This window comes from Oncorhynchus tshawytscha, linkage group LG11 (assembly GCF_018296145.1).
Source record: "Oncorhynchus tshawytscha isolate Ot180627B linkage group LG11, Otsh_v2.0, whole genome shotgun sequence".
In the NCBI taxonomy this organism is placed as follows: Eukaryota; Metazoa; Chordata; class Actinopteri; order Salmoniformes; family Salmonidae; genus Oncorhynchus; species Oncorhynchus tshawytscha.
Window position 1 is genome coordinate 34,240,052 of NC_056439.1, and position 26,937 is coordinate 34,266,988.

General features: G+C 46.7%; 1 protein-coding gene across 1 annotated transcript in view; it reads right to left on the reverse strand.

The window, feature by feature from the left end:
- The window catches only part of LOC112262170 (ryanodine receptor 3-like), a 157,697-nt gene that overhangs the window by 25,955 nt on the left and 104,805 nt on the right, over positions 1 to 26,937 (reverse strand). The window contains exons 40-74 of the mRNA XM_042330038.1: positions 21,184 to 21,457; positions 20,907 to 21,021; positions 19,986 to 20,118; positions 17,815 to 17,918; positions 17,527 to 17,662; positions 15,212 to 15,398; positions 14,955 to 15,063; positions 14,634 to 14,754; positions 13,538 to 13,707; positions 11,347 to 11,567; positions 11,093 to 11,183; positions 10,387 to 10,527; positions 9,657 to 9,820; positions 9,358 to 9,436; positions 8,994 to 9,083; positions 8,699 to 8,845; positions 8,298 to 8,360; positions 8,111 to 8,186; positions 7,870 to 7,993; positions 7,662 to 7,777; positions 7,475 to 7,542; positions 7,248 to 7,369; positions 7,030 to 7,079; positions 6,874 to 6,934; positions 5,704 to 5,942; positions 5,491 to 5,572; positions 5,264 to 5,394; positions 4,811 to 5,152; positions 4,322 to 4,562; positions 4,050 to 4,137; positions 3,837 to 3,929; positions 2,461 to 2,631; positions 2,237 to 2,296; positions 1,991 to 2,125; positions 1,020 to 1,132 (exon numbers count right to left, since the gene is read on the reverse strand). Of these exons, the coding sequence (XP_042185972.1) occupies positions 1,020 to 1,132; positions 1,991 to 2,125; positions 2,237 to 2,296; positions 2,461 to 2,631; positions 3,837 to 3,929; positions 4,050 to 4,137; positions 4,322 to 4,562; positions 4,811 to 5,152; positions 5,264 to 5,394; positions 5,491 to 5,572; positions 5,704 to 5,942; positions 6,874 to 6,934; positions 7,030 to 7,079; positions 7,248 to 7,369; positions 7,475 to 7,542; positions 7,662 to 7,777; positions 7,870 to 7,993; positions 8,111 to 8,186; positions 8,298 to 8,360; positions 8,699 to 8,845; positions 8,994 to 9,083; positions 9,358 to 9,436; positions 9,657 to 9,820; positions 10,387 to 10,527; positions 11,093 to 11,183; positions 11,347 to 11,567; positions 13,538 to 13,707; positions 14,634 to 14,754; positions 14,955 to 15,063; positions 15,212 to 15,398; positions 17,527 to 17,662; positions 17,815 to 17,918; positions 19,986 to 20,118; positions 20,907 to 21,021; positions 21,184 to 21,457 (4,657 nt within the window). The remainder of the gene's footprint in view (positions 1 to 1,019; positions 1,133 to 1,990; positions 2,126 to 2,236; positions 2,297 to 2,460; positions 2,632 to 3,836; positions 3,930 to 4,049; positions 4,138 to 4,321; positions 4,563 to 4,810; positions 5,153 to 5,263; positions 5,395 to 5,490; positions 5,573 to 5,703; positions 5,943 to 6,873; positions 6,935 to 7,029; positions 7,080 to 7,247; positions 7,370 to 7,474; positions 7,543 to 7,661; positions 7,778 to 7,869; positions 7,994 to 8,110; positions 8,187 to 8,297; positions 8,361 to 8,698; positions 8,846 to 8,993; positions 9,084 to 9,357; positions 9,437 to 9,656; positions 9,821 to 10,386; positions 10,528 to 11,092; positions 11,184 to 11,346; positions 11,568 to 13,537; positions 13,708 to 14,633; positions 14,755 to 14,954; positions 15,064 to 15,211; positions 15,399 to 17,526; positions 17,663 to 17,814; positions 17,919 to 19,985; positions 20,119 to 20,906; positions 21,022 to 21,183; positions 21,458 to 26,937) is intronic.

A 26,937-nucleotide genomic window follows, 5' to 3' on the forward strand; every position in this document is an offset into this window, starting at 1 on the left:
CGTCGTTGTTGGTGATCAGGCCTACCACTGTTGTGTCGTCAGCAAACTTAATGATGGTGTTGGAGTCGTGTTTGGCCACGCAGTAGTGAGTGAACAGGGAGTACAGGAGGGGACTAAGCACGCACCCCTGAGGGGCCCCAGTGTTGAGGATCAGCGTGGCACATGTGTTGTTGCCTACCCTTACCACCTGGGGGTGGTCTGTCAGGAAGTCCAGGATCCAGTTGCAGAGGGAGGTGTTTAGTCCCAGGGTCCTTAGCTTAGTGATGAGGTTTGTGGGCACTATTGTGTTGAACACTGAGCTGTCGTCAATGAACAGCATTCTCACATAGGTGTTCCTTTTGTCCAGGTGGGAAAGGGCAGTGTGGAGTGCGATCGAGACTGCGTCATCTGTGAATCTGTTGGGGCAGTACTGCGAATTGAAGTGGGTCTAGGGTTTCCGGGATGATGGTGTTGATGTGAGCCAAAACCAGCCTTTCAAAGCCCTTCATGGCCACAGACTTGAGTGCTACGGGGCCGTAATCATTTCGGCAGGTTACCTTCACTATCCTGGGCACAAGGACTATGGTGGTCTGCTTGAACAAACTCACGCAGGGGTGACGGTGAGAGATATTTGGAACTCACATGTGAAAAGGTTAATTGTAGATCGTCCAGTTTATTTTCCAATGATTGCAGGTTGGCCAATAGTACAGAATACGCCTCTGAATTCTGACCTCCAGTCTCGACAAAGCAGTATATCCTTCGTGTCGGACTCGTTAAAGAAAAAGTCTTTGTCCAGTTTGAAGTGAGTAATCTCTGTTCTAATGTCCAGAATCTCTTTTCGGTCATAAGAGACGGTAGCACCAACATTATGTACAAAATATTTGACAAACAATGCGAAAAATAAATTTAATAGCACAGTTGGTTAGGAGCCCGTAAAACGGCAGCCATCCCCTCCGGCGCCATTACACTACATTCAGTCAGCTAATGAATTAGTTTGTAAAGGAATGTGACTATAGAAAATGGAGACGGGTGTGTGGTACCTGGGCAGGTTGTAGAGAGGAGCCATGCGGAAGCAGGCCACCACCGCACGCTTTCTCTGCTTGGACAGCAGCTTCTGCCACACACACTTCTTAGACCTCAACGGCTGCTCAACCTACATTGAATAAATGAAGACAAAATATGTACTGTTTTATATATATCAAATGATATAAGGAGTATGGTTTGGAGCAGAAGTATGAGTATATCATGCTGAGTATAGATATATGATCAGAGAAGCAGGACATAAAGGATCCAGGATATAGGACACAGCCAGTATATGGATATATGGGGCACAGCCAGTATATGGAGATATGAGGCACAGCCAGTATTTGGAGATATGGGGCACAGCCAGGATATGGAGATATGGAGCACAGCCAGTATATGGAGATATGAGGCACAGCCAGTATTTGGATGGAGATATGAGGCACAGCCAGTAGCCAGTATATGGAGATATGGAGCACAGCCAGTATATGGAGATATGAGGCACAGTATATGGAGATATGAGGCACAGTATATGGAGATATTTGGAGATATGGGGCACAGCCAGTATATGGAGATATGAGGCACAGCCAGGCACAGCCAGTATATGCCAGTATTTGGAGATATGGGGCACAGCCAGTATATGGAGATATGAGGCACAGCCAGTATATGGAGATATGGGGCACAGCCAGTATATGGAGATATGAGGCACAGCCAGTATATGGAGATATGGGGCACAGCCAGTATATGGAGATATGAGGCACAGCCAGTATATGGAGATATGGGGCACAGCCAGGATATGGAGATATGGGGCACAGCCAGTATATGGAGATATGGGGCACAGCCAGTATATGGAGATATGGGGCACAGCCAGTATATTGAGATATGGGGCACAGCCAGTATATTGAGATATGCGGCACAGATATAAGACAGAGATATAAGACGTAGAAAACTGGATGTACTGTAGGCATTAAGGATGCAGCCAGCCACTGACCTGCTCCAGATGAAAGACTGCAGCTGAGATGCTCTGGACCCGGAACACTGTTCTCTCAGGGTCTGGAGGCCCCTCGTTCTTCACCATCACATCCTTATACAGGTTCAGCTGCCACCGCACTGCAGGGTCCTCTGACTGGGGGTGGGTTAGCACAGTGTAGGGCTTAGAAAACATCACTGCTGTTTGATACAGAGGTGCTGTTCTAGTTTAATGAATGACAGTAATTCATCACTTTCTCTAGCTCACCTTATCTTGAAGGTGCAGATTCTGCCGCAAATGCTCCTTCACTTCATCATCTGTGTCTTTCTGTTGAGTAATATGAGGAAACAATTAGATATACCATTCATCAATCGTACCCAGTTGTTGACCACCTTTGATGACCGAAAAAATTGAATACTGGTCTCTGCTGAGTATTATGTAGTCGGTAACACCTGACCCCAGACCAGTGTGGGCTAGGCAGGCCGTCTCACCAGGATATAGCGTGTCTTTGCCAGGGAGATGAGCTCCTGGTCCCCGGGGGTGCACATGTTGAGTCCAATGGGCAGCATCTTCTTCAGGGCAGCCACGATCAGGGAGGTCTGGATGGAGTAGAACTCTCCTCGTTTCCTCTTATGCTTCCTCTCCTGGTCCTGACCCCCTGACTGATACCAGGACGGAATGAAATGTTAATAACTTCACCTGGCACTCACTGAAAAAAGACACCACTCTATGTTTAGTAGTGCACTAAAGGGAATAGGCAGTAATTTGGGACACAGTCTAGTCTTTTCTCTATGTCTACCTTTACTTTTAAATTGCTACCTTGACCTGACTGTGCTGTATTGCACTGGAGCTTATTTAACAGTGGGAGAGCACACAGCACACCACACGCTGAATTAAGCCTGTGGGTAGCAGAGAGAACCAAGGCATTTTTCATCACCAGCAAAATCTGCAGAGGCTGTGCCAATGAAGCATTTCAAATTGAGCTATAGCCTGAAAGCAGCATTAGCCTACAGTTTGCCTCTACCCATACAGTGAGGTATTATTCAAGAACGACTACACTGAAAAAGGGTAATGGAAGAAGCTGGCACAAAGGAGACACTCATATTCAACTGAGCAAGAGAGACAGAAACACAATTAACTGTATGTATGGGTGCACACACACACACACACACACACACACACACACACACACACACACACACACACACACACAGTGCAGGAGCTGAGTGACTAATAGAGACAGCCAGTAGAAGGCAGGAGCCACACACACCTGGGTACCCATAACCCAGAAACACCATTGACATGTGATCATGTTATTTGTCATGGGCGTGTTGACTTTCAATAACAGAGATGGGACGTGGTCGGCCCATAAGGGAATGAGAAACACTAGTTATGATGTTAGGCGGGTCTGATGATGGAGGGCCGATAGGTGTTAATGATTGGCTGATGTAATGTGTTTACAGCGAGGCAGGGCACGCCAATGGCTGCTGCCTATGCCAGTGAATGGAGTGTAAACACAGACAGGATAAACATTTTTTTTAAAATAAACAATCAACAAATCTATTCCCTGTCCCTGAGGTGGTGACATGGCCGCTGGTTGGCCACGGGGGATATGAGTGTTAGGGTTGCTGCAGTACTGGAGCAGTGAGAGAGAAAGGGCTGCCTCTGCAGAATGAAGCCCATTAACAAGGCTCAGCTGGAGAGCGTGCTGACAGAGAGTAGTGGGAGGTTGAACTGAGGTTAGCAGGGTTAGGATGTGAACATACATGACCACACGGGCTGCAGACTCTCCACCACTGAAAATAAGGGGAAGATGCAGAACTGTTTTGACTGTCTCAGTAAGCAGGCACATAATAATAAATGCTACCTTTGACATCTTGATCTTGCTATCACCAGTCAGGAATGACAGGTTGTTGATTTCATTCTGAACCACAAAGTTCTGCTCTTCCCTTTTGAAGTTCTGAGGAAAGAGTAATAACAATATATGAAGAAGACATTTCTGCTTTGTTTACTTCTCATTCTGAGTGTCCTCTCCATTGTAACTGTTAGCTTGTCCATTGTTTTCAAGGAGAAATCGTACATGTGATTTGCACCAGAGGATGAAGATCTCAGCCACCATTCTGAAGAGTTCATTGGAGTCAGCGTCTGGTTCTTTCAGCCACCTCGACCTGCAGGACAATGAGGAGAGGAGCAATGAACCCAAAGACTATATCAATATAATATCCTCTGCTCCAAAGCCTTGCTACCAAACTAGTACATTCCTTCATTACAATAGGTCCTATGGTAAAGGTAAAACACACCCAAATCATGCCACTGTAAACTACTCCATTACCCAGGGTTCAGCGGGCTCACCTGTTGTTGTCTACATAGCGGATGAGCATTGGGTAGAAGGCGTAGAGGTCTCTGCAGAGCACAGCGAACTCATCCAGGATGAGCAGCTCAGCCTCCTGGGTATCTCCCTTACTGTCAGCCTTCAGTAGCTCCTCCTCCGACACCACCTTCACTGTCTTCTTCTTCAGCTTCTCCAGTGTAGGCAGGAAGTGACTCTTCAACAGAACAGCCCTGGCCTTAGTGATGATGGGCTGGGCGTACACTGCACACACAGCAGTCGTAGTGACAGACACATAGTTAGTTGTTTTATTATAAATTAAAAACAAAACAATAGAATAGCTGTCTTACTAGGAATGCAAAAGACAATCCCTTTTCAGTCTGGTTCATCTGATCAGCACTGTATACAAATTCGAAGACAGTTTTGCCCTCAAAACCAGTTTGTTTCCTAAAGCTCCCATCCAATGTGACAGACTGCTGTACACTCCCACACAGTATTGCAACCCAGCTAACCTGCGATCCTCTTCATCCAGGAGGCCTCGTCGATGCCCAGGTTGCTGTTGAGAATCTTCAGGATGTTTCCCAGGATGAGGCTGAGGTGTTCTGAGGTGACGGTGGTGGAGAAGACACTGCCCCCAACACTTCCCCCGCTGTGCGGAGACGCCTGGTTCTCTGGGCCCTTCTCCCACCAGTAGGACAGGTAGTTACACAGCATGGGTAGCACCACCTCGATGACGTGGGGCATCTCTGTGTAGCGCGCCCCAGACTCAGACATGTCGTTGATGTCCTTCATCAGGACGTCTAGACGAGGCATCTCCGGACACATCTCCTCCACTGCGTCTGGCATGCCCAGGACTACACAGAATAAGATGAGCACTATTTTACATGCACAGGTAAAGAACCATTAAATAGTGTATCATGGCGTAACATGTACAACACTATCACGTAGAAGTGTGTGTAACTCACTGGCCCGTTCTCTGGCGGTCTTGGTGTTGAACACAGAGCAGGGGTTGTGTTTGTTGAGCAGGGGCTCCAGGAAGGCCACAGGCATGGCCCCTGCCAGGGTGGCCAGACACTCCCCCAGGGCCGGCAGCTGCCTGGAGGGGACAGGGAGAGGGGAGAGACAGACACACAGATCTCAGACATATAGTATCTGTGATATCAGTCTCCTAGCAAGATCTAAATAATACTACCTTTCCACATAGATGTTTTTCCCAGTCCCGAGCGCATAGAGGCTGGTCAGGATACGATAGCAGGACACTTGGACATCATCCACTGAAAAACAGCAGAAAAGGTATGTTGGTTACATTCATATGCACAGCATCAGTGTTTTGACATGAATATAAAGCATACTCTCGCCACTCCTCATATCTCCTAGATGTGTAGGTCTTGCTGTGGTCACTCACAGAGCAGGTCCACTCCAAAGTGGTGCTGGGTGATGTGTTCAAACAGGGCAGTGAGGATGGGCAGTAGTGCCACCGTGGTGTAGTTGATGTTCTGGGACACGCCCTTCATCTGTGAGCGGGAGTGGGTGAACTTCCCCAACTTCAGGTTCTCAAGTGTCTTCTCCAAGTCCTCCGCTGCATTCTCGAAGAACGTCCTTAACCCCGCCTTCACCAGCTCTGAGCCAGACTTCATCACCGTCCTGTCGGAGGAGAGGGAGGAAGGGGTTAAATGGTGGAGTATGTAGTCTGTCATTGCTGCCGCTTGTGCACACAATAACCAAACAATGTCCCCATGTGGGATAATAAAATGATCGTATTTGATTAGAATAATAATTGCCATATGATAGAAGAGTTCCCAAAGGACAGCATCATTTCCATAGAGGAGAGCCAGCTATACTACAGAGAGCTCCCAAGGGACTCTAGTCATGTCATGTGACTGAGATAAAAACTTCTATCTGACCGTGAATATTTACAGTGTATGATTTATACAGTAAATTATGTAAATATTTAGATTCAAGGTGAGACTGTCCGTGTAAGGATGTGCAGAAATATTACACCCCAAAAACTATTTGATACATTAAGCAGATTAGATTAGTCCATTTTTAGTAATGCATTTTGTGACTCTTAAAGCTTTTTGAAGCTGTGATGAATCTCCCAAAGGGAGGGAGTTGAAAGACAAGGCCTATGGGCAAGTACAGTACAGTACAGTGGCTACATCCTCAGCATAAACATCATGTTTAATGCATTGCTATTTTAACCTCATTTGTGAGAACTGCTGCCTCAAACAACACAAAGTTTCTAAAGAACACTAGGAGCCCGGAGCTAGCTACAGTACCTGCTGTGTATGCATGATGAGTGTACTTATCTAAATACCAGCGGGAGTTGTTTCTCTTCATGTCAATGATTCCAAAACGACACGAATAACAGCAACTGGAGATTATGAACATGGTGGAGAACAACATATGTGTGGGCCTAAGTAATGCAACGTTGGCTAGACATTAGCTTAGCCCTCTTTTCCAATGACATGTACTGTAAAATTGCTACGTGACGGACCTCTTTCAAACCTTTGATTTCATTTCAAACTCTAGGGTTATATTGTGGCATAGAACTGCAGGACTGAGTTCTACCCACCTGGTGTCCAGTGTGTGGGCCAGGATGTGGAGAACGCTCACCATGGTGGTGGAGTCACTCCCTACAGGAGAACACAGTACAGTCATTAGCATATCATACACTAATCGTCATCCTAATATCCACAGCAACAAAGAGCGATGAGAATCAGCTTCTTACCAAATAGGGAAATCCTGTGTCTGACAAGAGCTGCCAGTTTACAGAACAGGCTGGAAAAGTGAAGGAGAGATAAAGAAGGAAAGAAAGAACGAAATCAGGGAGGTCAAAGGCTAAGAGTAGGAAAAGATGAAAGGAGTTTACGGAGAAGAGTATGTAAGTAGCATTCACAGAGAGTGAGAAAGTGGAACTGCAGAGTCGTGAGATGTTATTGTACCGACCTGGTGGCCATCTCCTTCTCCTTATTAGAGGCGTAGCCGCTGCTGCTCAGGTTCTTACTGGGAGAAGACAGGAAGTAGAGACAGTGGTTCTTGAAGTACTGGTCTATCAGAGGGAGGAGGACCTAAAGAATAAATACCATTTAGGAGATGTGTGACATTCTTTGTGTAATCTCATGTACTGTACTTAAAATGTTCATTTGTTTCACACAGATTTACAATATTCTCACTTTGGCAAAAAACTTGATTTCTTGCTCATGAGGTGACTTGTCGGTCTTCCCACTGGTAGCCATGGCCTCTGAAACGACAAGGTCAAAGTTCAATAAAGAGCAGGTCAATAAGGCAGCATTGTCCATAACAGAGAAAAGGTAGAGGAGCATTCAAAGATCAACAATATGAATGTCACCAGGCTCTTACCAAGGTGGGCAATGAACTCCTGGGCTGAGTTCACATACTTCAGCAGCTTCTTGAGGAACTTGTAGGCAAACCTCTTCTCCATGGAGGAAGAGTCCTGCTCCATGTCCTTCAGACCTCTACAACACAGGGGGAAGGGACATACGAATTGTCATTCTGTCACAACAATACAAATCAATGTTTTTACAAAGACTGAAGTTCACACACTGACCTGGTGATGGCGTAGCCGTTGATCTGCAGGAAGCGGAACAGGTCCCGGGCCTTCTCTTTGTCCCGGGCCTTCTCTTTGGCGGTCAGGGTGTCATAGGGCACCAGCAGAGGGTGAGTTGCCCCACCTGGAACCACAAACGACAACACTGTAACAATCAGAACCAATAAATCTCACATTTACCTCTGACTACATTAATCTGTCTCCTCCATCTCACAGGGAGGGTAGATAATTATAGAATCACCTCTAATTCCAAGGTCATTCTTTTTCTTCTTAGCCCAGATGTTGTGATAATTCTCAGCCACAACCTCCACCATGCCCTTGATCCAAAGAGCAAAGAGAACCTCTGTTAATTAAATAACATTAACAGCCTAGTCATAAACAAACCAGTTATTTACAGTTACAAAATAACAGCTGTGTGGTTCACTCACCTGTAACTCTCTAGACAGAACCACATTGATGGTGTCTATTGGGGTCGGGTTGAAACCGTTAGCCTGCCAAATGCCAACAAGAAAACATTCAGTAATAAAAACAAACACTGAACAGATAACTCAGCAGTCCTGGTATAAACTCTCAGAAAAAAGGGTTCCAAAAGAGTTCTTTGGATGTACCCCATAGGATAACTATTTTTAGTTCCTGGTAGAACCGTTTTTTGTTCCTGGTAAAACCCTTTTGGTTTCCATGTAGAACCATCTGTGGAAAGGAACCCAAAAGGGTTCTTCAAAGGCATCCCCTATGGGGACCTCCGAAGAACCCTTTTAGGTTCTAGATGGCACCTTTTTTCTTAGAGTGTAAAGTACTAGGAGGAGGAGGACGTTATTAAACTGAGTACATGAGAGGAGGACTGGGAGATCTTGCGCATCTTCTCACTCTCCCGTAGGGACATGGTCTCTCCGTCCTTGGTTCTGTCGATGTTCCAGCCCATAGCCAGCATGCTCTTCAGAGTCTCCCTCACAGGCCACCTGTAGATATCCTTCTCCTGAGGACCACACAGACACAGACACACACCAAGAGTTAGCAAGATATACAATCAGTTCAAAACGAATCATCACATCATGAGGTCTACCTATTGAGCTCGTACTTTAGTGTACCAATTCCATATTGTGTAATGTTGTATTACACTCTACCTTCTCTGTCAGACCTTTGTAGGTCCTGAGTAGAGGGTGAGTCTTGGCCTTCTCATCTATACAGTCCCCATACCTCCATCCCAACATCACCTGGAGAGAACAGACAAGTATGACCCTACTACAGACCTGATACATTACCAGCTAGTTTTTCAACCCAAATAAAAACAAACAGGATCGAGAGAGCAACCCTGAAACCAGCCTCCTATTGTTTCATCCAAGAGGGTCGTGGTAAGGCTTTATAAAATACAGTGCAAAAGCAGTAGATTCTTAATCTTCGTGGCCTGTTATAATGAATTGGTTCCAGGTGTAATTTTGCAGCATCTAATACACATTTCCTTGGCAGAGGAGCTCATCGTTGGCCTACCTTCTCTGCTGACCATTTGTCATGGGAATGCTCAGCATATTTGTTGGCAACGTGTTCCAGTTTCTCTGGAAGAGATATGCTGTCAAGAGAGAGTAACCATTACTCACTGCAGGTATGATGCATGCTGGGATAAAGCATATGTAAACGCAGTCATAAAGTATATAAAAGCACTGCACATTACATCAAATCAATTATGTGCATAACTTCCACATGGCACCTATAACAAGTTGTTACATATAATGTCAGAGTGGGATCAGACAGTCACACCTTATATGCCATAATCTCCAATGGCCACTCACTTGGATGTGCTTATGGGTTTGGGGTCGAAGTTGCCCTGAGCGTCCACAGACACAGGCTTCTCCAGTGTGGTGCTGATGGTGGCGTCTATGTAGTCAGGCGGTAAGGCCCCAGATATGGCACTCAGACAGGGCATGGCCATCTTAAAGAGATCTGCATCGTACTTCTGCAATGTGAAACACACTCTGATTGGTGGACTATCAGAGGTACCTCCACTGAGGTCTGAGTAAGGCTAAACTATCGACTAGAGACTGCAGGAATGGCTAGGGGTTAAGAGACATGCTTAATGCAGAGTCGTCCCAGTTGCAGAGAGCAGAGGCTGAGATCGATGATGACTGTTCAAATATTGATGTTCTCAGCCTGGTCTTTCTGTCACCATCTTCACTTTCATGTGCTGGGTCCAGACATTTACCATACTTCAAAAAGAGCATACAAGGTGAGCCATAAAATCAATGGCCATATTCAACAGCACAGAAAGGCAACGAGGCATTTGTAGAGAGATAATTCAATAGGACACTTAAAGAGGAGTGTCTAGTACCAGATTACTAAAGGTTATGACCTTTTGGCCTGAGCATGTATCCACATGGTCAGCACTTCCTGATCAAAGCTCAGTGCAGCTTTGGTTTTATTGGCTCATTATCAGCCTTTTTTTAATAGCCTCAACTAGGATCCTGTTGGAGCCCTGCCATTCTCCTGGGCCTAAGTGCTGTGTTAAAGGAGACCTCATCGTACCCTCTGTGAGAGCGAATCCAAGATGCCCCAGAAAATCTTCTTTGTGAGGAGCAGCTCCTCGTCTGAGGCCATGCCGTAGCTGCCCCAGCCTGATGGCAGACAGTAGTACTTCCAGCTCTGCTCGTAGTGATTGGTCAGGAGCTGTGGAGGGCACAAAGGGTCAAAGGACAGTCCATCAGACTGAGAGAGAGGATGTATGTACAGTCTGCTGTGGGCTACACTGTAGGAATAGAAAAGACACGTAGGTAACCACTTTACGGGTATACTGAAAGACAACTACACACTGGCACCAAGCCAAATATCTCCAATAGGATCTACAGCTGATGATAGGGAGAATGAATATCCCATGACCTATCTCAGTTTAAGTGCAGGCAGAATCAACTGTGTTCCGTCTTCCACAGGCAATCACATTCTTCCAGGCTGCTCTCTGCTCCCTGGTGCTCGGGTGTCGTTATAAAAACAAAACAACTTCCAACATCTGCTTAATGCTGAGAACGTCATCATTAATAGCAGTGAGAGTCAGAGAGAGGCAGAGAAAGAGACAGAGGCGGTATGTTTGATAAACAGTGTGTTTAACGCCCAACAGGATAGAGAGCTAATATCTTCAAGCAGGCTGCAGAGCACACCCCTGAAACCACAGCCTACTGTGAGAGGGCAGCAGAAGGGCAGAGGAAGAGAGAGGGAGAGGGAAGGAAAGGAGACATACCCTGAGAGGCATCTTGCAGTACTCCGTCAGCAAGGGCACGTCAAAGACGAGGCGTTGCAGGAGATGCTGCAGCATGGAGGGACGGAGGTACCTGCAGACAGAGGACCAGACCAGGGAGGGAACAGGAAATCAGAGAGAGACTACATCATGACCCAGGATAATACTGTATCTGTTTGGCTTAAGTGTTTCAATGGCCACACAGTGAGCTTATCGCTTCCTTAAGGGGTGCTAATGTACATAGTGGAACTCCTTACTTGCAGACGGCCAGCAGACACTCCTCGATAGCGTCTCTCTGGGCCTTGGTGAGCGAGCGGCCCTTGGACAGCCTGTAGATGGTGTGCAGCGTGGAGTCGATGAGCACGGCATAGTGCTCTGTGCCAGCGAAGTGGGGGGCACAGCGGGTGAGCAGGGGCAGCATGGCAGAGCCGATGTACCTGTTCATGGCCAGAGCTGTCTCTGTGGTGCTGAGTACCTCCTATAGGGGAGGGGTCAAAGGGGAGAGGTCAACACAACACAGTGTCACACAGCAGTTCTCACAACCCAGGCACAACTTCAACTGTTCCACAATCACTATCAATAGGTGTGTCAAAGATAGACTTTCAACTACTCTAAATAGAATCCTAGTGAGGACCTGAATCTGCACATTTATCCTTAGGAAATAGCTGATGAAGACAATGCACTAGGTCATCCCAGGCCAGGGCTAATCGTATCTACAGAGTAATACTCTCTAATGAAAGGCCTGGAACGGTGAGCCTAGCATCGTGTTACATCGGAATCAACCAGACTTTAATTTAATAGCTGCTGGATTACGTGGGCGCGTGATCCTTATCGCTTTCCAGTATGGATCAAAGATCTGTGTGTCTGTACAGGAGCAGGGCAACTGGTGGCCCAGAGGCTAGACGACTACCATCCCGTAGCACTCACTTCCGTCATCATGAAGTGCTTTGAGAGACTAGTCAAGGACCATATCACCTCCACCCTACCTGACACCCTAGACCCACTCCAATTTGCTTTACCGCCCAAATAGGTCCACAGACGATGCAATCTCAACCACACTGCACACTGCCCTAACCCATCTGGACAAGAGGAATACCTATGTGAGAATGCTGTTCATCGACTACAGCTCGGCATTCAACACCATAGTACCCTCCAAGCTCGTCATCAAGCTCGAGACCCTGGGTCTCGACCCCGCCCTGTGCAACTGGGTACTGGACTTCCTGACGGGCCGCCCCCAGGTGGTGAGGGTAGGTAACAACATCTCCACCCCGCTGATCCTCAACACTGGAGCCCCACAAGGGTGCGTTCTGAGCCCTCTCCTGTACTCCCTGTTCACCCACGACTGCGTGGCCACGCACGCCTCCAACTCAATCATCAAGTTTGCGGACGACACTACAGTGGTAGGCTTGATTACCAACAACGACGAGACGGCCTACAGGGAGGAGGTGAGGGCCCTCGGAGAGTGGTGCCAGGAAAATAACCTCACACTCAACGTCAACAAAACTAAGGAGATGATTGTGGACTTCAGGAAACAGCAGAGGGAGCACCCCCCTATCCACATCGATGGGACAGTAGTGGAGAGGGTAGTAAGTTTTAAGTTCCTCGGCGTACACATCACAGACAAACTGAATTGGTCCACACACACAGACAGCATCGTGAAGAAGGCGCAGCAGCGCCTCTTCAACCTCAGGAGGCTGAAGAAATTCGGCTTGTCACCAAAAACACTCACAAACTTCTACAGATGCACAATCGAGAGCATCCTGTCGGGCTGTATCACCGCCTGGTACGGCAACTGCTCTGCCCACAACCGTAAGGCTCTCCAGAGGGTAGTGAGGTCTGCACAACGCATCACCGGGGGCAAACTACCTGCCCTCCAGGACACCTACACCACCCGATGTCACAGGAAGGCCATAAAGATCATCAAGGACAACAACCACCCGAGCCACTGCCTGTTCACCCCGCTATCATCCAGAAGGCGAGGTCAGTACAGGTGCATCAAAGCTGGGACCGAGAGACTGAAAAACAGCTTCTATCTCAAGGCCATAAAATATATCACTAGCCACTTTAAACAATGCTACTTAATATAATGTTTACATACCCTACATTATTCATCTCATATGTATATGTATATACTGTACTCTATCATCTACTGCATCTTTATGTAATACAAGTATCACTAGCCACTTTAAACTATGCCACTTTGTTTACATACTCATCTCATATGTATATACTGTACTCGATATCAGCTACTGCATCTTGCCTATGCCGTTCACACAAGCCTTCAATATACAGCCTCCACTCCACTCATCTCCCACATCCTTGAATACCTCAACCCACTTGTCTGGTAAACAATGAACTAGATGCCAAAACAAACAACTTGATGCCTTAGCCTAATTTGTGGTCTTCCACATCTCCCACTTCTCAGCTGAGGGTGAGCTCACCACTCACCGTGTCCAGAGAAGCAGAGGCTTGCAGGTCGGGCAGGAAGCCCACGTCCAGCAGCTGAAGTAGGAAGCTTTGGTCCTCAATACCATAGACCCGGTCCAGGAACAGCACCATGGGGGCCTTGTGGTCCGGGCAGAAACTGGCTGCCATATCAGGCTCTGTCACAGTGCCGTCTAAGAGGAAGAGGAAGAGAGAGAGACAGAGAGAGAGACAGAGAGCAAGAGAGAGAGACAGAGAGACAGAGAGACAGAGAGAGACAGAGAGAGAGAGAGAGACAGAGAGAGAGAGAGAGAGAGAAAGAGAGAGACAGAGACAGAGAGAGAGAGACAGAGAGATAGAGAGAGAGAGATAGAGAGAGAGAGAGAGAGAGAGAGAGAGAGAGAAAGAAAGAGAATATAACATAAAAGGGAAAGATAGACAAAGAAAGAGGATATAAAAAATAATGAGATACACAGAGGAAAACAAAATAAGAGGAGGTGGGTCTCTGTATAAATAGGACTTGTGTAAATATGTTTTTCTTGCAGTATTCAAACAGGGAGACCTACCCATACATTATAGCAAGCCTCATGTGAAAGGCATGCAAGTCCAGATAACTAATGTGTATTCATTAGCAGCAGTGCAGCTTGTGAGAGGGTTTCTGGGGAGCGAGGCATGGCTGAGTTATTCAGTTGTTGGCTTGCCGACAGTGCTCGTTGTGTGGCAGCACTAGCTAGCAGCATTTTAAGATCCGAGTAATGCCAAGCTTGTGCAGAGCAATCAATAGAGAAAAACACCCGGCAACAGAAATGAGAGGGAGACGAGGAGAGCCATGGGAGGTAGAAAGCCTTGGTTGATTAAAAACACATGAATTGTGAGCTGGGATCAAAAGCACGGCACCACCATTTAAACGATTAAGTTTCATACTTCATCATTTCTACCTCAACCAATTCATTATTTAGATCACATTTTGTTGTTTCTAGACTTCAGAGAGTAAAGTGTGCATGCCATTAGATCATCACGACGGCTGAGTGATTTGGGATTTTATTGTGTGTTGTGTGTTGCTGTTGTGTGTGCTGTTGTGCGTTATAAGAGCTGAAGTGGGAACTGGGCAGTCCTCTACCTTTGTGGACGACAGGCATTTTGAGGGGTATGCTGATGATGCCCACCAGGTCTTCAGTGGGCACAAGGGAGCGCAGGATGGCACGGATTCGCAGGGCCTCCCCTTTACCCTTGTTGATCAACTGAAGGAGGAGGAGGAAGGAGAGAAGGTCATTGGAAATGGAAATCTCACTGGTGGAAAACAGACATTCATTCAATCTTTACTTATCCAGATGAGTCAGAGAGAACAGATGCTGAGATGTCTCGTATGCAAATGAACCTCTCAGAGTAGGTTAGAGTACATGTGATCTGTGATAGGAGTGGGACCATCAGCTAAACTCACGTGCATCTCTGGGGCACAGCGTCCAAGTAGGTCGATGAGGGCAGAGTAGAAGGACATGATGGCATTGCCCATATGCACCACCTCTTCCTCCTCATCGTCCTCAGCAGACCTGCCCATAACAAAACCAATGAGAAGGTCCTCTGGGCCTTACCTTGCCATCTCAACTAACTCATGATGATCTTACAGCGTTTACTTTGCGATGTACTATGCCGTTAGCTCTTGCTTTATAGCTATGGCAGGTACAGTATGTAGCTTACGCGTCAGAGCTGACCCCCTGGGCGGAGGAGGGCAAGTCCACAGCAGGGTTATCTGAGATTTTGATGGCCTCCTTCATTGCTGCCAGCAGCCCGTTACCCCCCTCTCCTCTCAGAGCCGGGCCAAAACACTCTGGACGCCTGATCAGTAGCTTCACCACCACACTGGAGTTCTCCTCCACACTCTCACCTGGAACACACACATGCATTTGTTACACACACACACACACACACACACACACACACACACACACACACACACACACACCCACCAGGTTAACAAAACATATATTTCAGTAATACACTGAATTAGCACATTGACATCAACACAGATATCGACACAAGATGCACATAAAATGCATTGGCAGTGGAAAAACACACACAAATTAGGCACACAGTACACACACACACACATCAACAACTGATATGAACAAAATACTCCTTTGGGCTCCCAAACACCTCGGAGGTGAACAGCACCAGACATAAAACTCATCTAGTGAGTGCTTGACAATGTATCGCCACTCTTTTTGGTCCATCACTGTCAGGAAGCAAATGAATGGCTGCCCTGCTCTTTCATCCAGGAGCAGTTTCCAATATTCACTCTATTTAGTGAGATCCTGTTCCTCCACTGAGCTCTACTGACCTTGAGGCTGTGGCTCCTATCAGCTAACCCCCTCAGGCAGTCTAGCCTGCCCAGCAGGATCCACACAGACAGGCCATCTCTAAAACTGCTGTCATGACGTTGCCCTCTTTGGGTACAGCGAGCCCATCCCCCTCTCCCTGCCTCCCCCTGCCTCCTTCAACTAGGCTGCTCTGGTCAGAGAGAGGTCGTAAATTCCTGAGAAGACCCTGCCTCATGGCCACACAGTATAAGAGACCGGGGGGAATTTTCATAGAGAACAAAGGAATTTCTTTCACCTCACAGAACTTGAGGTCCGAACAAGTGTCATGTTCCGGACAATGTATTTAAGATCGGTGAAGAATCCAGCTACGAACTGGTCTGTTTGTTACATTTTGGGGAAGCTCATGGGAGACGGTGTGGCCACATTGCCATAATGCTGTTTATATAATAGCCTCAGATATGAGGTTTACATCTAATTGTTGTATAAGATGAATGAGTGAGTATGATACTGTTTGTAAAATTGTGTGATGTGATTTTGGACTGTTTAATGAAGGAAACTCCAATTCCCTTTTGAGTTGAACTAAATCAGAGTACTGCCCCTGAGCCTAGTTAGGGTCAGGCATCCTGGGACAGCCCTTTTCTGCAATTCCGAATAAAACCACAACTTTGAGAAATTATCACCAGACCATGTTTCTCTCAATCACGGGAGTACAAAGGTGGTAGACCATTGATGAATCTTTTAACCATACCACGTGGTTAAACTCTTAGACTATTGATACCGACAGAATAAGAACAAGTCTTTGATATTAATTACTAGTCTGCAGCTAGGAATTCGGTATCATTGAACGTGAAGAACGACAACCGCCAAAACCATTCTATGACGAAACGAATGAATGTCACTCTGAACAATCCACTCTAACCAAGACAGAAAGAGAGAGAGGGAGAGGACAAACTCTCCAACAGAAATTAACTTTTCAATAGCGATCAAGACGACACTGAGAGTAAATATATATATTGATTGCAATTGTTCCCGAATGAGTGAGCGTTCATGTGCAAAGGATTAGCATTTTAATTGTTATAATTATCAACTGTGGTGACTTCTCAGCTGACTCCCCCCTTTGTCCACCAAGCCCCGATGCCGGATTAGCCCACTAGGGCACATTCCCCTATCATTTCTTGTAACCATATTTACCTTGTTTGTTTGTTTATGCATTTTTGTGAATTACTTAGTTAGTAATAAATAAATGATTTAAGACAATTGATGTATGGATGACTCATAGTGAAGACTGGGTTCGTGCAGATAACCAACAATTTACGACATTTGGAATGAGACTAACGTGAGGTAAAATAAATAATTATTTAATTCGAAGACTAATTGATCAGATATAAAATATCTGAAAAGTTATTATAGGAAATGATAACTTTGTAATCTGAATATTTTCCTTGGTGCCCCGAATTCCGAGTTAATTACAGTTACATGATTCATCAGTTTAATCGCGTAATACTAATTACAGAGAATCTTTGATAAAAACTAAAAGTCTTAATTTAATGATAGTAAAGACACGACACTGCCCACCCCTGGTATGGAAGGCACAGTACAGTACATTACCAAGCATCATCCTCCACTTTGCCCTACAGAGACCAAGGTTCAGTACAGGAGCTGCTGACAGTCATTACAGTACAGTGCCCCACCTACCATTGACAAATACAGCGAAGCGCAGGAAGGAGAGGTAGCGTTCACCCTCAATGGGGTTCCAGCCGATGTCAGGGTAACCTTTGTCCAGCAGCATGGGACAGCTCTGGAGCCCACAGCCTGCTAGGTACGTCACCACCTGCGACACACAACCAGGACAAAACAAAGACAAGCTTAGCAACAGCCACATGGACTGAGGATACTCTGAAACACATAGACACAAAACCCCAATTCTAATGCACACACACCAACACACACACACACACATCCAATAGAGACAGTATCCCCTACCTTGTCCAGGTCGGGCTCTTCCAGAGCCAAGGCCAGGCCGTTGTTGTCCATCACAGAGGAGGCAGCCACGTCTAGAGGAGTGGAGCCTCTCATGGCTGGGGATGCTACGGGGAGAAAACATACATATGATCCAATTTAAGTTATTCATATCTCACAGGTATTTACAACAATTCTGGTGTTCAGAGAATGATTCTCCAGTCCACTAAATCAGAGGTTCTTCTCATTGAGATGGGAAGTTGTGGGAGTAACCTAAAGCCAACAGCAGGTGGCAGCATTACACTCTCATGATGAACCAGGACCAGACTCTGATTGGACTGTCAGACTGTTCATCTGTCAACAGCTGAGTGATACTGAGCTAAACCAAAATGCTCAGCTCATATTGGCAGTAATGACTCATACCTTCTATTGTTTATTTAAGCTCATTAAAGCAGCAGTATATTTCACTATCTTTGTTTTCATAAACATTCAAAGATGTGCAAATGATTGGTTCAGGCTAAAATCACACTCAGACTTTGTCCAATATACTGTAAGTGACTACGTTGTCCCTCGCCTTTGGACAATTCTGTGTGTGTGTGTGTGTGTGTGTGTGAGTGAGTGAGTGAGTGAGTGAGTGAGTGAGTGAGTGAGTGAGTGAGTGAGTGAGTGAGAGAGAGAGAGAGAGAGAGAGAGAGAGAGAGAGAGAGATAGCCCAGGAGAGAACCGCTCTCTCTTTCTCCCTGCCACAGCACAGTGTTCAAAGAGTGACTGTGGCACAACCCCTCCTGACAGAATGTATGATGACTCACCCTCTTCCCTGATGAATTCACGACCAACTGACCAACCAACCACACGCACACACACACACACCTCATCTCAGGTGTGTGTCTAATGTATGCAGACTCACAGCTCAAGGACCTAACGTGAGGCCCCAATGAGATTATTGTCCATAACAATGAGAACAGCGTCAGAGATGCCGCCACACCCAGTGTAACTACATTATAAGCCTGTTGTTCCAATAGGAAGTAAGAGATGCTGGATACAGCATGTGATTTTCCTATGTCAGAGACTCTCCATCAACTCAGGGGTGTAGGGTACTGAGAATGTGATTTCCATCAACCCCCAGCAAGTGTATCCCCCAGCCCCAGCTCTACCAGGAGCAGTGTACCCCAGCCCCAGCTCTACCAGGAGCAGTGTACCCCAAGCAAACTCTACCAGGAGCAGTGTACCCCAAGCCCAGCTCTACCAGGAGCAGTGTACCCCAAGCCCAGCTCTACCAGGAGCAGTGTACCACCCGGCCCAGCTCTACCAGGAGCAGTGTACCCCCAGGCCCAGTTCTACCGAGAGCAGTGTACCCCCCCAGGCCCAGTTCTACCAGGAGCAGTGTACCCCAGCCCCAGCTCTACCAGGAGCAGTGTACCCCCAGGCCCAGTTCTACCAGGAGCAGTGTACCCCCAGCCCCAGTTCTACTAGGAGCAGTGTACCCCCCCAGGCCCAGTTCTACCAGGAGCAGTGTACCCCCAGGCCCAGTTCTACCAGGAGCAGTGTAACCCAGCCCCAGCTCTACCAGGAGCAGTGTACCCCCAGGCCCAGTTCTACCGGGAGCAGTGTACCCCCAGGCCCAGTTCTACCTGGAGCAGTGTACCACCCGGCCCAGTTCTACCTGGAGCAGTGTACCCCCAGGCCCAGTTCTACCTGGAGCAGTGTACCCCCAGGCCCAGCTCTACCAGGAGCAGTGTACCACCCGGCCCAGTTCTACCGGGAGCAGTGTACCCCCAGGCCCAGCTCTACCAGGAGCAGTGTACCACCCGGCCCAGTTCTACCTGGAGCAGTGTACCCCCAGGCCCAGCTCTACCAGGAGCAGTGTACCCCCAGGCCCAGATCTACCGGGAGCAGTGTACCCCCAGGCCCAGCTCTACCAGGAGCAGTGTACCCCCAGGCCCGGCTCTACCAGGAGCAGTGTACCCCCAGGCCCAGTTCTACCAGGAGCAGTGTACCCCCAGGCCCAGTTCTACCGGGAGCAGTGTACCCCCAGGCCCAGTTCTACCGGGAGCAGTGTACCCCCAAGCCCAGTTCTACCGGGAGCAGTGTACCTACCAAGGCCCAGTTCTACCAGGAGCAGTGTACCCGCAGGCCCAGCTCTACCAGGAGCAGTGTACCCCCAGGCCCAGCTCTACCAGGAGCAGTGTACCTACCAAGGCCTACGCTGCTGTTCTCCAGAAGGTAGCTGAGGTGGTCAAACATGGCCTTTTGGTTCTGACGACTGATCCTGCAGAAGTAACACAGGAAGCGACAGCAGCTGGCCACCATCTTGGGGAACGCTATCTCCTGAGAGGAAAACACAGAGACTAGGGTTGATGAGGCACAACCTGTCCAATTCTCACTATAAAACTGAGACTCAGCTGATATTCTGACAGCTATGCATATTATTAGTAGATAAAACTTGAAACTACTAGTAGTTAAACTGTTGAAACTAGAAGACCTAAAAGATAAATACAAGCTTAACTCATGTGATCATCAAAAAGAGACAAACAGGCAGGCAGACAGACGAGAGAGTACAGTTACAGTATCACTTTATTCTGGGCTTGTGTTGGGTCTACTGACTATTTGGCTTCCTCAAGGCGTGTTGCTATAAATCCCCTTCACTAACGAATGTCTAAAAAGGCCTGCCATGCCATTCCATGTCGACCCCCCTCTGTCCTTCCTCCATCCCCAGGCCGGGCTCTATACCCCAGTGTCATGGTAGAGAGCCGTCAGCCTGGGAGAATAACCACCTGCTGTGGTGCATTTATTACTGCCCTCCCCTCCTTTCCCAAACACACACTCAGCTCAGCCTCCCTTCTACATGCAGTACAGCCTCCCTTGCCTTGGTTTGTAGCACATACACATTGGAGCTCTGGAAAACCTGTTTTTCAAATACTGTATACAACCAATATTTATTCTCAAGTGTGTTTATTAAAGTCATTCCCCGTAATTGGCCATTGTGTTGTGTTATGCTGCATCTGACGCCTACCCAGTAGCCACACAGTGCTAGTTGAATCTCTCATCAACAACTGTCATGGATGCTGTGATACATCATAGTCTCCTGTATCATCCGTAGCAGTACTGAACTGTACCTGGGACTTGCCTCCTCCCAGCACGTTGACCATCACCTCCATCACCGTCTCATGCATGCCTAGAACACGCATCAGGTTGGGGTGCTGGTAGAATATCTTGTTGTTCATGATGTCACTGGATGGAAATACAAAACACAGAATACTCAGAACAGGTCAAATAATACTTGGAACAGTGATTGAGATTATTATTGTATCTTAAATTAAGCATTGGTACTTTAAAGCTCCCTGGTTATCAGACTGTTCCAGCAGTAGACTGTGTCACTGACATGTAACCTACCCCAGACCGTCGATCATGAGTTTCTCCTCCTCCTTGCCCATGCGTACAGACAGCAGTGATCTGATCTGACCCAGAGAGGCCAGCAGGTTGATGGTGTCCTGTATAGAGGCAGCACTGATAGTGTAGCTCTTCCTCATGGCCCGGAGCAGCTCTCCAATGCTGTCGTACTGTCTCCTCAGCAGGCTGAACATCACTCTGACCAGCTCGGGGTCCTGGACGTGGCACTCCTGAGCCCAGCTCACCATGGTCTGGGAGATCAATTCCTTCAGGTTGGCTAGAGAACAGACAGCACAACCTTGTTATCTCATCCTCTTTACATGTTTAGGATATGTACTGCATATGTAGTGGTAAAAACAAGAGCAGTTTACGGAAGTACAGTAGATGGAACTAGTGTGTGGGAAGTGAGCCTTTTCAAAGAGGTTTGTAGGCAATGCTTCCTCTAAGTGCAGTAGCCCCGAGACTGCCTCCCCGGGACTGCCTCCCAGAAACTGCCTCCCAGAAACTGCCTCCCAGAAACTGCCTCCCCGAGACTGCCTCCCCGAGACTGCCTCCCCGAGACTGCCTCCCCGAGACTGCCTCCCTGAGACCACCTCCCAGAAACTGCCTCCCCGAAACTGCCTCCCCAAGACCTCCTCCCCGGAACTGCCGCGCAGAAATATCAGCCCACAGAGCACGAGATTGAACTTCACTCAACTTTCTAGAACAGTGGTCACCAAGATGTCCATCGCGATCGCCTGGTTGATCTCCAATGCATTCCTAGTCGATCGCCAAACATTTCTGTAAAAACCCAATGATAAAGCCTTGTGTTCCTATTCTTTTTATTTGTCTCAAGCTGTAGGTGCACCTGATTCAGCTGCCCTGTGTGCCGGGTAGGCCAACTGTTGCCATTGTCAACCATTTCATGAAGATACACTGAAGACATTCCAGAGAGCAAATTAAGTGCACTAGAGGCCAACCGCTGGCCAATCGGATGGCTCAGATGGCCGTGTCTGCAGTAACGTAGCAGGTACAAAAGTTCAGTACAGCAAAGTTGATACTGTGAGATTTCAAAACTTTTAAAACCATGACTAGAGAGAGACTGTCAACGAATACATTAAAGAGCTGCTGTTTATACAGTGGGGCAAAAAAGTATTTAGTCAGCCACCAATTGTGCAAGTTCTCCCACTTAAAAATATGAGAGAGGCCTGTCATTTTCATCATAGGTACACTTCAACTATGACAGACAAAATGAGGGGAAAGAAATCCAGAAAATCACACTGTAGGATTTTTTATGAATTTATTTGCAAATTATGGAGGAAAATAAGTATTTGGTCACCTACAAACAAGCAATATTTCTGGCTCTCACAGACCTGTAACTTCTTCTTAAAGAGGCTCCTCTGTCCTCCACTCATTACCTGTATTAATGGCACCTGTTTGAACTTGTTATCAGTATAAAAGACACCTGTCCACAACCTCAAACAGTCACACTCCAAACTCCACTATGGCCAAGACCAAAGAGCTGTCAAAGGACACCAGAAACAAAATTGTAGATCTGCACCAGGCTGGGAAGACTGAATCTGCAATAGGTAAGCAGCTTGGTTTGAAGAAATCAACTGTGGGAGCAATTATTAGGAAGTGGAAGACATACAAGACCACTGATAATCTCCCTCGATCTGGGACTCCACGCAAGATCTCACCCCGTGGGGTCAAAATGATCACAAGAACGGTGGGCAAAAAGAACCACACGGGGGGACCTAGTGAATGACCTGCAGAGAGCTGGGACCAAAGTAACAAAGCCTACCATCAGTAACACACTACGCCGCCAGGGACTCAAATCCTGCAGTGCCAGACGTGTCCCCCTGCTTAAGCCAGTACATGTCCAGGCCCGTCTGAAGTTTGCTAGAGAGCCTTTGGATGATCCAGAAGAAGATTGGGAGAATGTCATGTGGTCAGATGAAACCAAAATAGAACTTTTTGGTAAAAACTCAACTCGTCGTATTTGGAGGACAAAGAATGCTGAGTTGCATCCTAAGAACACCATACCTACTGTGAAGCATGGGGGTGGAAACATCATGCTTTGGGGCTGTTTTTCTGCAAAGGGACCAGGATGACTGATCCGTGTAAAGGACAGAATTAATGGGGCCATGTATCATGAGATTTTGAATGAAAACCTCCTTCCATCAGCAAGGGCATTGAAGATGAAACGTGGCTGGGTCTTTCAGCATGACAATGATCCCAAACACACCGCCCGGGCATCGAAGGAGTGGCTTCGTAAGAAGCATTTCAAGGTCCTGGAGTGGCCTAGCCAGTCTCCAGATCTCAACCCCATAGAAAATCTTTGGAGGGAGTTGAATGTCCGTGTTGCCCAACAACAGCCCCAAAACATCACTGCTCTAGAGGAGATCTGCATGGAGGAATGGGCCAAAATACCAGCAAAAGTGTGTGAAAACCTTGTGAAGACTTACAGAAAACGTTTGACCTCTGTCATTGCCAACAAAGGGTATATAACAAAGTATTGAGATAAACCTTTGTTATTGATCAAATACTTATTTTCCACCATAATTTGCAAATAAATTCATAAAAAATCCTACAATGTGATTTTCTGGATTTTTTTTCTAATTTTGTCTGTCATAGTTGAAGTGTACCTATGATGAAAATGACAGGCCTCTCTCATCTTTTTAAGTGGGAGAACTTGTACAATTGGTGGCTGACTAAATATTTTTTTGCCCCACTGTATGAGTGAGTTCATGTTTAAGTTCTCGCTCAGCCCTATGCCAACACTTACTCAACACTTTTATAAGCCATAAAATGTGCCTTCTTCCTATTTCTACTCAGTACTCAGTGAATGAGTAGGAAAGTGTATCCGTAGGCTTGTGTTGTTGTTATTATTAGCGGCTTGGGTCTTTTTTAAAATCGAGGAACATTTCACTTCCTCTGTTCGTAGGAGTAACAACATGAATTTGTGCATGAGGCAGACATAATGCGGTCCGACTTGAGTTTTGCCGTGTCCCTTTTTGGTCAGTGTCAGTGGAGGAAACGGAGAGCGTAGGGATGTTGAGAGGCGGACCATCAGTCTGCTGCTCTCTCCCTCCGCTGAGACAGACCATCAGATACAGGCACCATCAACCCAGAAAAATACTCATAAAAAGCAAATGATTTAAATGTATGCTCACTCAGCTGTGCTTCACAAGTAATACAACAATGGATCTATTACCGGCGTGATCATAAAGCCTACCTCAAACTTTGAAATATAATATAAAAAAATGGCCCAAACAACAATGCATTGACATGGCAATTCAAGCAAAGCCAATATGCGTTGATAATGTATTAGCCTACAAGGACACTGTTAAAACTGTAACTTAAAGCGGGTACAGCCTCAGAGTTCACAGTAAACGTGCGCTGGAAGTTGCACAGAAGATCTGAAATTTCCTCAGTGCTGAATTAATTTTTAGGGAACATTGCTTGTAGGTATACATATTGATGGCAACGTGCCTGGATGTCATTATGTACACAGAACAGAACAGAGAATGACCCTCTCTAGACGTCTTTGAAAAGTGAGTGAGAGACAGAGCAGGGTTCTTCAGACCCTTCAGTAGCAGCCCTGGTCACAAAGCCCCATCACTGCTGTTAAAGAGAATTGACCAGCTGATCCTACTTGTCACCATGCAAGAGTGATGAAAGAAAAGTAATTGAAAGACTCAATTTAGAACATGATAAGACCTGGAATTAGAAGCCGCTGTCTCTCTCACTTTCTTCTTGCCTTCACAAGGCTCCAGTCTGCTGAAAGCAGAACTCTGTCTGTGTATCACACATAGCAACAAGTCTCTTCTCAAAAGAAGAGGTAATGAATTATATGAGCAATGTCATTGTTTTCCGTGATTTGTCAAGAAAACACTGTTGCTAGTTCATTCATGAAAAGGCAATAGTATATTCACGGTGGGGCACAATCAAAGCTCTATTATGTAAAAAAGTGACTCACTGGGAGAATAAGAGGTATTAATAGTACTGTACCATATCCTGCTGTCTCTTCCGGTCAACTGAGTCATTGTTTAGACAGCTCATATGAAGGGAACCCTTAAGGCTTCATTAAAATCAGATCAATAGGCCTGTGGCGGTGGAAGGCAGTTTGTAGCGGTGGTGTGTGATGTGTGTGTGTCTTCCAAGCTTAGGTAGCCTCGCCAAAGGGAGAACAGTAACCAATTCAGAGCAGTGGGGAAGGGACAATTTGCATGCAATCAATAATAGTTGTTTTCAAGCAGAGCAATCAGGAGGCTGTGTTTTTAGGTCTGTTTCTGCTGGTTGGTTGATTGTCTTGTACTCCACAGAGTAAAACTCTCAACACTGGGTTGTCAATCATCACTACAGCTCACACCACAGATCACACCACAGCTTTATGTGCCCCCATTGACCGGGAGCATACCAATTAGAGGGGCTTGCATTGCTGAGGTGCTACAGTACCTGAGGGAGAGAAACAGGTGTAGGGACAGGGGCTGCAGAGGGCCCATAAAACGCCTGGCTAAATGTAATTGGACCCCTCAGCGATGAGGACAGGGGGGCTGCACAGGAGAGCTTTGGTCACTGCTGAATTAGGTGGGTAAGGGGAGGGGAGGGGGGTGTAGGAGATGATTAGTCGGACTTCTCCAAAACAACACCTCTGGGCATTCTGGAAGTTCTATCAGGATGGAAGAGAGAGTGTGGTCACTGAAGTGGCATCCAATCACTGCAGTGCACCCGTTCCTTTATTCACTCTTCAGCATCTTGTCCTCCACACTCCTATTCAGAGGTCATAGAAGTACGAACCCTGAAGCCAGTCTGAACCCAGTAGGAACCCTGAACCCAGTCTGAACCCAGTAGGAACCCTGAACCCAGTCTGAACCCAGTAGGAACCCTGAACCCAGTCTGAACCCAGTAGGAACCCTGAACCCAGTCTGAACCCAGTAGGAACCCTGAACCCAGTCTGAACCCAGTAGGAACTCTGAACCCAGCACAGTTAGAATAAATCATGTCTGAAAAAAAAACTGAGAACACGGGCAAAAAAATATCCAAACAAGTGTTTAAGTGGAAACACACAACCTCTATATTCATGTCCTCTCTCTTGTGAGATCAATAGTGGAGAGTCTCATATGGTCCACATCAGGGCCAGTCTAACGGTCTGGGGACAGATTGCCTTTCACTGTCTGCATTCACTGTTGCATATTCCAGACCAAATTTACCTGCCGCAAATTGGGCACTTGTCCTTGCCAGCAGCACTATTATTATAGGCAGTGAGGTGTACCCATATTGGTTTGGGGTCAGGAAAAGTGCAAACATGTTTTGAATGAAATGTACTGATCTCAACTACAAGTGTAGCCCATCCTGGATACATACCACAGGAGAACGGAGTGAATGGAATGGTATCAACCACATGTTTGATGTATTTGATACCATTCCACTTATTCCATTCCAGCCATTACCATGAGCCCATCCTCCCTAATTAACGTGACACCAACCTCCTGTGCTGGATACAGAGAGGCTTCTAAACTCAAGATAGGGCTTTCATTTTATTGATTGCTTTATTGTCTTACAGGGGAGTAAAATTATAATTAAACGCCATAAAAGGTTTCAATAGAACTGTCCCGAAAATATGAAGGATTCTGCTATGGTGAAACAGTGTTGTGACAGTGGTCTGTCCTGAAGGACAGGGAGGGAAGGATTCTGCTATGGTGAAACAGTGTTGTGACAGTGGTCTGTCCTGAAGGACAGGGAGGGAAGGATTCTGCTATGGTAAAACAGTGT